Here is a 10,553-nt window from a genome sequence, read left to right as displayed (position 1 = left end):
AGATTTCACCGGTGGGTGTTACATTGTTAACCGCAGCTAAGAATGTTGCAGATTCGAATTACTTTGTGCATTCTTAGGCTCCTAATGATTTCGGGATCTTGTTTTTGGTTTAAATCAATTTAAGATATTGAATTTCTTGTTAGTTATCGCACAAGTAGACTTTATTGGTTAAGAGTATGCTAATCACTTACAATCGTATAGATATGTGATTTCATTTACATTTTGCATAGACAAAAAACAAAAGAACAATCTAACAAGGAGAAGTGCTTGTCACTAGGGCGCGGAGATCCCAAAACGTGAATGTCGTTCCATGAGATCCAGTTATAAGTTATAACTTGCAACAGAGCCACCTCCTCCGGTGAGTTACGTGAGTAAAAGTTGCCACACCATGTCATCATAGGTACCACTTCTCTCTTTATATAGGATCCACCACTTGACCGATCCTCATTACCAGGATAAAAAATAGGCAACTGGTGGAATCCGCAACTGGTATACTTTCCTTACGCAAGAAGATTCTGGTGTTTGCGCAAAGATATACATGCCGTCGTGATTCGGTTTCTCAATCTATAATAATCTAATCAAGGAGTGGGTACCAACACACAGTGAATTACATTCAATCATGTTTAGCCGCTATTGGTCGATCGAAGGAAGACCTTTTGTTATGTAATGTTGACGATAAAAATAGTGTAATCAATTAACTATGACATAGTTTCCTTTTTTGGGGAGACGAAGTGTGGCCGGGATGGAGTCATGAAAACACAAAGAGTGGTCTTGATTTCGTGGTCGAACAAAGGGAAGGTCTACTCCGTCCGTTCCATAGGTATAGACTTATCCACCGTCGTTTGTGGATTTAGTTTCCATTTTAAGTTTGATTTTGCTCCCAAACCAACTCAAAATAACCGTGTCAGGATCAGTTATCCCACGTTAGTAGGAACTGCAATTGGTCAGTTTCACCGGAAGAATATATAAACACTCTCTGCCTATTTTTCTACTTGGGAGTTCTTTTACATATGATTTTTCTCTTCAATTTTAGAATGCCCATTTCAAGCACCGACCTGATAGAAAGGGCAATAAAGGCCAGAAAAGAAAAACAAAAAATAAGTAATTCGCTCAAATAATCATAGAATACTTTGCTCAAATAACCATAGAATATTTGTAATTCCTTGGTAATCTCCTGGTGACTACGTTGATAACATAGAAAATACAAACTTTAATTCATCCCAGTTTGTGTTGTCTGAATCAGCTAAGCTACATATAGATTTCCTTTTTTTTTTTAATCCTATACTACTTCATCCCAGTTTTACCGCTCTGAATCAGCTCAACAATTTAAGTTTTACGAGGTCATCTCTGGTTACGCTAGAGTTTTATGTTTGATGTTGTATTAATGAAAATTAGCACATCAAAACTCTATGTTTACCAAAGTAAAGTTGTTGCATATTATCTACAAGATCATCCACGAGACAAAATGATTTGCATGACGGAAGTCAGAAGGATTCAGCGCGGCCAAACAAGGGACTGAAAAAGTTTTTTGTATAACACAATAGCAAGAAGCTGTCGTAGAGATGGAAAAATAGTCTTAATTGTTGCTCCATCTGGTATATCGCTTCACTACTTCTTGATGGAGGTCGAACAACACATTCCACTTTTAAGATTCCATTTGAAGTCCAAGACGATAACAATATTAGTATTAATAAAGACTCGGATTACGCCCAGTTGCTTAAAGAAGTCAGATTGATCATATGGGATGAAGTTTCAATGCAACATAGATTTTTTGTGGAAGCAGTTGATCGCCTACTACGAGATATTCGCAGTGATGACAGACACTTTGGAGGTGTAACAATCCTCTTGGGTGGAGACTTTAGACAGACTCTACCGGTGGTCTCGAATGCAAGTCGAGAACAAACTGTTGGAGCATCTATAAGAGGTTCATTGCTTTGGGATTACATTACTGTCTTGGCGCTAAACCAAAATATGCGGTTGGAGCAGGAACCGGAAAATATGGAGTTTGCTGACTACTTGCTTGAGGCAATGAAATTTCATTGAATAAAACTATATTTATCGTAGACATAGCTATTTTAAATCTGATTAATTGACATGTAAATTGGAACGAACCCTGAAGAGGTTGTTAATCTTCCATCGACAATGGGTCGATGTCAAAACATGCATGAGCTAATATCTTCGGTGTATCCGCTGTTGGGAATGGATGAACCAATGTCACCCGAATACTTAACCGAGAGGATCATTTTATCTCCACGTAATGAAGACGTCCATAACATTAATATGGACACATAAGAAAGATTACATGGGGAGACTTACACGTATTTTGCTGCTGACAAAATGATTCGGGATGATCATGGAAGGGATTCAGATTTTACAACTGAATTTCTCAACAATTTGAGTCCACCAGGATCACATCCATTTAAGCTAGACCTTAAAGTTGGATGTCCCATTATGTTGTCAAGAAATCTGGCACCGAAAGAAGGCCTTTGTAATGGTATGAGACTGGTGGTGACGAGGTGCGGACGACACGTGATTGAAGCTAAAATCACAACCAGAGAAAAAGCTGGTGAAGTAGTATTCATCCCCAGAATAACTTTTCAACCTTCAGCTTCAGAGCTAAACATACAAATGGAAAGACGTCAATTTCCCATACGCAACACAACCTTCAGCTTCAGAGCTAAACATACAAATGGAAAGACGTCAATTTCCCATACGCGTTGCATATGCGATGACTATTAACAAATCATAGGGACAATCGGTGAAGTATGTGGGCATTGATTTACGTACTCCAATATTTAGCCATGGTCAGCTATATGTCGCATTGTCCCGGGGTACTGCTGCAAGGAGAATTACTTTATTGTTGTCAAATGAATCAAATGTGTCTTTAGATCCGGTAACAACAAATATAATGTATCCTGAAGTATTATTGTAGAATTTGATGCTTCTTTTAATTTTCTAGATCGTATGAAACATGTAATTTTTAATATTTCTTTAGATTGGATGATTTTATTAGTTTGTTACTTTAGTATTTCGTGAAAAACAAATTCCCAACATAAAAATATCCCCAATGCTTGCACCAATCCGAATTTGGTCAAAACACGTCTAAAATTAATACACCAACACGCCGAAGGCGTACGAGAGGTTGAGACTGTAGGAGTAATCATTTTTCCATCTACCTATGGAGGATGGACGGATGGATTGTTTTATCACCGTGGAGATCTACCCGTTGACCTTTATCCAACGGTCATAAGCACATTAGTTCTGATAAAGCACGTTGTGCCTTGACCACCGGACTATTCTATAAATAACAATAAATTTCCTGAGACAAAAATTCCATTAGAGAATCATTTTAGGATGGTAATAGGCTAAAGTGGGAAGCCATTCATTATAGTTGTACATCGTGAATAACTAAGATACTCCTTAAATCAACGATTTTTGGAATTTCAACTTCTTTTGCCGTGAATTCTCTCTTTTTCATCTGAATGAATACTTAATTCACTCGATCGATTAGTAACCTTCAAATCCGTTAAGTAATGGCATCACAGATGTCGATCGATGTTGTTCCATGTACTGGTAAATCTCAGATACTTAATACTGGATATTCAATGAAAGCTTATGTAACATTTTTAGAGGGTAATGGTGATTATGTCAAGGGTGTAGTTGGACTAGCAAAGAGTTTACGTAAAGTTAAGAGTGCTTACCCTTTGGTTGTTGCCATGCTACCTGATGTGCCAGAGGAACGCCGAGAAATCTTGAGATCTCAAGGATGTATTCTTAGAGAAGTCAAGCCAATTTATCCACCGGTAAAGCAGACGCAGTTTGCTAGGGTATATTACGTGATCAACTACTCAAAACTACGTATACGGGATGTAAGTAGTTTCATGCACATTTTCGTGATTCATCACTGTATAGTAAGTAATGCGCTAGACTTGCTCGGAGTGGGATCTAAGGTTTATATAAAGTTTCACATGTAATCTTTATGAACATTCTAACCATTCTTACACTCCGCTTATACCCCCTTTGTAGGCTATAAATTAAGGGATATTTATTTATCTTGAAAAGGATAATCAAGTGACAGCAGTCATTTAAATTAATTTTTTTGAACTGGTTATTGTCTTTGTACAGTTTGAGGAGCACAGCAAGATGATGTATTTAGCCACAAATGTCGTTTGCGAATCCGAAATAAGCTTTCGGAGGACGCTTTTCAATCTGTTAGACAGCACGTGGGTAATGATTTTATCGGAAATGTTTATGAGGCTTATGGGCTTAAAATCTTTCACATCCTCCACACTGTCTCTTTTCGGAATAAGTGCAACGAAAGTGTTATTGGATCTCCAGTCTATGAAATTTCTCTCATCGAAATTTTTTACCATTGCCATATAATATTCTTTAGTTGTCTCCCACAAATGAATGTAGAACTCAACTGGGAATCCGTCTGGCCCAGAAGACCGGTTGGAGTCCATCTCCTTTAGTGCAATCTTAATCTCGTCTTCAGTAATAGGTCCTTCCATCATAGCACTTTCTTCCCCATCTAGTGTTGTGAACTCCAAATTCTCCATACAAGGTCTATTAACATTGTCTTCTTTATATAAATCTGAGTAGAATTGTTGTAGATGAGAGGAAATTTCTGTTTTATCTGCCGTGAGATCCCCGTTGATTCTCAGACATCCAATGTTGTTCTTCCTTCTTCTTCCATTTTCAAATAAATGAAAAAAGGTAGTGTTTCTATCTCCCTCCTCAATCTAGTGGTCCTTCATTTTTCTCTTCATCCTCTTGTCTTCTAAGTTTGCCCATCTGATGTAGTCCCTTTTCTTGTTGATCATTAGGATTCTGTCTTCCTCTGTTGCAACCCCTTGCTCTTCTATTGCGTCAAGATTTTTGATGTCGATGAGGAGATTACCCATCGTCTTGCTCACTTTTCCAAATGTCTCAATGTTCCAGATGGACAAGTAATCCATGAGCCCTTTCAACTTATTACAGAAAACAAACCCCGGATTGCCCGTAAAGTGTAAACTATCCCACAATTCATGTACCAATCTTTTAATATCATCGTGTTCCAACCACATTGTCTCAAATTTCCGAGGTCGAGCATAATCGGAATGTGGTCTGAGACAGATCTAGGTTTGGAGGTTTGCAAAGATCCCGGATAAAACTCATCCCACTGTTGATTCAATAAAAACCTATCTATTCTAGAGCAGACTGGATTTTCTTGAAAATTTGACCATGTGTATTTTGCACCACTTAAAGGAATATCAACAAGATTAAAGTTGGATTTAAACCTGTTGAAGTCACGCATAGCTCTGGTGATGATACCATCCCTATTCTTATCTTCGAGAGCAGATGTCATAATCCAGTCCCCCCTTATACAGCCTGGCACATCCCAAATACCTAGCACTTCACCAAGTTCACGCCACAATACTCTTCAATCCTTTCTATCTTTCGGAGCATATACTGACGAGATAAAGTTAACAGAATGATTCAATAGATTTTTGAACAGACAAGAAAGAGAGTGGAATCCTACCAAAGTGTCCAAAAGCTCAAACTTATCTCCATCCCACATAATGCAAATGCCTCCCTTAGTACCTCTGGAAGGAAGAAAGAAATGTTGAATCCCCGGTTTTCTCCATACTTCCCTCCTAATATGATGAGTAAAATCTTCCAATTTGGTCTCTTGAAGAAGAACAAAATCAGGTTTCCACTTCTTCAAAACAGAATTTATGGAAACCCTCTTGTGATCATCTCCTAAACCCTTTATATTCCAAGATATGATTTTGTTCGTCATTTGAACTTACTTGCCTTTGATTTGTTCCTTCTTTCCTCCTTTGTCGATGATGGGACTGAACTAATCATGCTGCAATTGAGTCTTCTTCGTTCCCTTTCAGACCTGTTCGAGCCCTCTTTTATACCTCCCATCGGATCGCTTCCCATCTCATCTTCATCTTCTGTGTGTTCGCTAGTGTCATCATCCTCTTCAGTGTAAAAATACTCCTTCTCACTTTCTTCACCTTGTTGAATCATTAGTTTAACCCCTTCCAAGGAATTATCAGTTATTCCTACATAGTTGAGGAATTTTCTTTGCCTTTATGCATCTTATGAGGCCGATTTAAAAAGCTTTTTAGGGACTGCATAACGCTCTCGTGGATCTCAACTTCTTGCTCTACTATCAAAGGAAGACCCATGAGACTTCCCACTGCTCGAACTGACTTAAAAAGATTGGCCTTTTCACGTTCCAAGAGCATTTCCCTGACGGTAATACAATATTCCCCTACTTTACTGCCATCCTCATGATCCACATCGAGAATTTCTTCTTCTTCCCCGCCGTCTTCGTTATTAGAGAGATGTTCTTCATTAGGCGAGTAATGAGAGGACGAGGAATCCAATTGGGCAATGGGCACAACATCAATGCAAACAAACGAGTTTTCAAAGTCTTGTGTCGTGCTAATCACCAATGCCGACTGATGTATATCCTCACACTCTCTGAATTCTTCATCAATCTGTGTGGAATATTGACGAACACCTTGTGTACCGGAAGTTGATGAAACAGGATTCGACTGAACTTGTGGCAATAGATTCGAAGAATTCTCATTATTATTAACTTGTCTCAACACCAATGGGTTATCCTCACAATCCTGAAAAATCTCATTATCATCACGCTGTTGATTAGGAGTATAAGCTGGACCCTGCAGCACAAATCTTGTTTCACTAGTGTGGGAATTTTCTGGCGTAGCTAAATTCCTACTAGAGCACTCACCTCCCGGAAAGATTTCCTCGACCTGAACCTCCTCAGAAATTGGTCCGTTGATAAATGGGAACATTAACGGATCAGCTTGTTTTAACTTTTGTTGAGCTTCGGTCGATTTGAGGAACTAGGTGTTCTTTTCAACATGCTGGGATTCACTAATCACTGACCCCGAAAATTTTGGGTCTATATCTTTGGAGGGTATGACACGTTTCCAAACTGTTTTTAATTTGTGATTATCTCCCTTCAAAACTTCCACAGCTGTCTTGTTCTGGAGCCCAGATGATGGCCCACCCTTTTTCTTCTTTTTCTTGTTTCGATTATTTAAAGTTTTGTCAACGGTCGGATTGGGGATGAGTCGTTTATTTTGATTATCAATGCTGGTTTCTTTTTCTTGACGCAGGTTGCAAGGGTGACTCTTCATAAATGCCTCGGTACCATTGTCCCTCCCATCCCTGTCAAGTCCGTTTCCAGCATTTATTACAATCTGTCCTTCATCTGCTCCCTTTATGAATGACAAATTTTGATCCAACGGTGGTGCCTCCGTCTTCTTTTCCCACGGGATGACTTGATCTCTTCGATCTCCCACCGATTTCTCCGATTGAATGACGGAAATAACTAAGGAAACAGTAAAAGAAAGATCTTCTTCCTTCAATACAACCGTCCTCGGAAGATCTTTGATCAATAGAGAAGCTTTCACCTTAACTTTAATCCCTTTAAAATCACTGAAATCCATATCTCCAACCGATCCAAACTTCATGAGTAGACCTTCAACGATTCCTGGTGACCAAAGGTGAAAAGGAACCCCTACAAGAAAAATCCAAGCTATTTTATCGGATAAAATTTGGTTAGCAGCGTTAACAGATGGCCACCACCGCATGAATTTAATTTCTCCGATTAGGAATTCTATACTCTTCTGATTGATGATCATATCATATTCTCTTGCTGAGGAGGTAAAGAAGATTCCCACATCAGGACCAAAAATCTGGATTTTGATTTTATCATGAGTATGAAAAGAGGCTTTAATTCGATCCTCCACCATTCTCCAATTTGTAGGTTCCTGATCCAGCTTACATATAATGCCATCAACCCACTTTCCGAAATCCCTACCTTGTCCTTTGAAGTTAATATCAATCCCATCTACTAATGGAGAAATAGAGTACTTCACCTGGTTATTAAAGTGTGTTGGTTTGTCTTTGTTAGCAATAACTGAAGGCCAGGACTCTTTGAGAAGATTAAAAGCTCCCTTTTGATTCGGATGAAAATTTGGTTGCATTGGATGGAGACATTTATCCCTAAAGTATTCTAATAGAAGAACAAAATTACTCCACCCATAGCTACTCTTTCCTTCTGGAATCAAAATACGATGGACCTTTTCACCTCTGTTGCCGGTAAACCAATCAAGAGAAAGATATCTTCCCCTCGAGTTAGCACGACCAAGAATGAGTAAAGAAACTCCATTACCCAGTGATGTTCTCCAAAAAGGATAACGTGTAGCCTTAAAACCATCTCCGGCATCCGCAATAGAGTTAATCAGTCATTCTACTCTATCAAAAGGTATTGCACATCCATTGACATACCCATTAGACCTCTCGATAATTCTAAAAGGAGGTTTAGAATCTCGACAGCAAACTTGAAACTCAAAATTCTTATTATCAATTTTCAAGTACCTTGACTCCATATCAACAGAGAGGATCTACACATATCAACCAATTTTTCCTTCAGTTTGACTTGGGAAGTTTGATAAATTGACCTTTACACATATATGTAAACAACCATCTCCATATGGCCTGTTTTTCGATCATGAATTTTGAAATTTTAACGCAAAACAGACGAGTTAGTAAGAATTTTGGGTATTGTTACGAGTTAGGATGCAGTCGTTGTTCTAGATATATGTTGATCAACCTCCATTACATAAACCATGTAAGTTGACTGCTCCATCTAAATCTATCTATGCAAAGTTTTGGAAAAGTTTTCGTGACTTGAGTAACATAAAAAATGGCTATACACAAAAAGGTTGAGCCCCGGCCGTAGGCCGGGGTGATACCTAGTATCCCATACGGACGGAATAAGTCTATCCACTCCTCCTTCAAACCTCATGTGCTTCTCTAGTAAGAAATCGTCTCTTTAATTAGGACAAGTATACTTGTACTGGTTAGAGAATGCGAATTAATGCATAAGCGTTATTATTTTCTTTTGAATAACAAAAAACAAAAGAAAAACTAACAAGGATAAGTGCTGTCACTAGTAACCAAAGATGCCGTACGAGCACGAACAGTAGGAGAGGACCAACCACCAAGCATCAGTCCATACCGAACCTGATTAGAAACGCCTAACATCTTTCATGTCACCTCCAGGATCCGGACTTGATCAGGTACACATCAGGCTCTCCTTATTGACAGTCACTGGATTTACAATTAACGCCTTTTGTTGAGCAAGCATACTGTGGTAAAAGTGTCCTTCAGGAAGTCTAAATGTCTTTATGTTATATTTTGCACCTGCAGAAAGAAGCTCTGCTCGATGAATTGTCATTGACCTAACAGATTTCTTGTTGGAAAAGTAATTTGTATTTACTGGACGAATCTAGAATAATCTATACAGTCTGTTGTTTGGTAAGTATTAACGAAAGAAGCTAAGAGAATTCTAGAATTATCTAGAGACTAGAGTTTTCCAAGGACGTCTATGACTTGCCAAACTAGTGTAAAACGGTGGTAGTAACTCGTATATCTCCGGCAGTATAATAGGCAACTAGTATAGTATATATACTTTCCTTTAACTAGAGGATTCTTATTCCTTTGAGATTCGGCTTCTCAGCCTATAAATATACAATACGTACACAAGTTCTCGTCTCAATTATATTTTCCATTCAGAAAAGAAAAAAGTCCATTCAGAAAAAAAAAAAACCCTAGAAAGATGGGATCACAAGACAGTTTTAGTGGATGCGAGCAACCAGTGGCACATAAACGTTGTGCAAAAGGATGTGGGTTTTTTGGAACAGCAGCGAATTTGGATATGTGCAGCAAGTGTTATAGAGATCATCTTAAAGAAGAAGAACAATCTCTTTTAGCCAAAGCCGCTTTTGAGAAGTCTGCAAACCCTAAGAAAGCTTTGACAACCTCTCCAAAGGAATCAGAGGCGAACTACCCTACAGATGATTCTAATGTTGCTGCGAAGGAGACTACTACAGCTTTGTCGAGTTCTGCATCATCATCAGCAACATCTGGAGGAGAAAGTGGTGCAGTAGTGAAGAATAGGTGTTTGAGTTGTAACAAGAAAGTGGGGTTGACAGGGATCAAGTGCAAGTGCGGATCAGTTTTCTGCTCTATGCATCGCTACCCTGAGAAGCATTCATGTGACTTCGACTACAAGGCCGCTGGAAAAGAAACAATAGCAAAACTGAATCCACAGGTCAAGGCAGACAAGATTGAAAGATTTTAATTGCATAGATTTGTTTTCCAATTTGAATGTAATTTTTTTTGTTTTCTTGAAACATGAAAGATTACATGTAATTAAACTAGCATCTTTCCCGATAATTATGGAATTCGTATATACTTATTATGCAGCATAACTAAGAGTTGAAGCAAGAAAGGTTACACGTACATAAGATATATATGCTCTCTTATAGCTTCCAAAATGTACGCAGCTTCGTAGTGACAATATGTACGTGCATGAATATCCATGTACCGTTCTTTTCACTACATTCGTATACTTTTTGAATATACTCACTGCAAAAGAGATGTATTGAAGGTTTGCAATGCTATTTTTCTTTTTCTCGGATTGCTTCCTCTTTAGAAGGGAGTTGTTCTTGAATTTC

At 38.5% G+C, this 10,553-nt stretch overlaps 1 protein-coding gene across 1 annotated transcript; it reads left to right on the top strand.

Moving 5' to 3' along the window:
- Positions 1 to 9,652: 9,652 nt before the first annotated feature.
- LOC113272954 (zinc finger A20 and AN1 domain-containing stress-associated protein 1-like) lies at positions 9,653 to 10,297 on the top strand. The gene has a single exon (XM_026522736.1). The coding sequence runs from the start codon at positions 9,653 to 9,655 to the stop codon at positions 10,175 to 10,177; it is 525 nt and encodes a 174-aa protein (XP_026378521.1). The 3' UTR covers positions 10,178 to 10,297.
- The last annotated feature ends 256 nt before the right edge of the window (positions 10,298 to 10,553 follow it).

This window comes from Papaver somniferum, chromosome 4 (assembly GCF_003573695.1).
Source record: "Papaver somniferum cultivar HN1 chromosome 4, ASM357369v1, whole genome shotgun sequence".
NCBI classification, from domain to species: domain Eukaryota; kingdom Viridiplantae; phylum Streptophyta; class Magnoliopsida; order Ranunculales; family Papaveraceae; genus Papaver; species Papaver somniferum.
Note: the sequence above shows the minus strand (reverse complement) of the source record. Positions and strands in the feature narration are given on the sequence as shown.

Bases quoted from the DNA above. Each gene is read 5' to 3' on its own strand.
- LOC113272954 (XM_026522736.1), top strand. From the start codon at position 9,653: ATGGGATCACAAGACAGTTTTAGTGGATGCGAGCAACCAGTGGCACAT.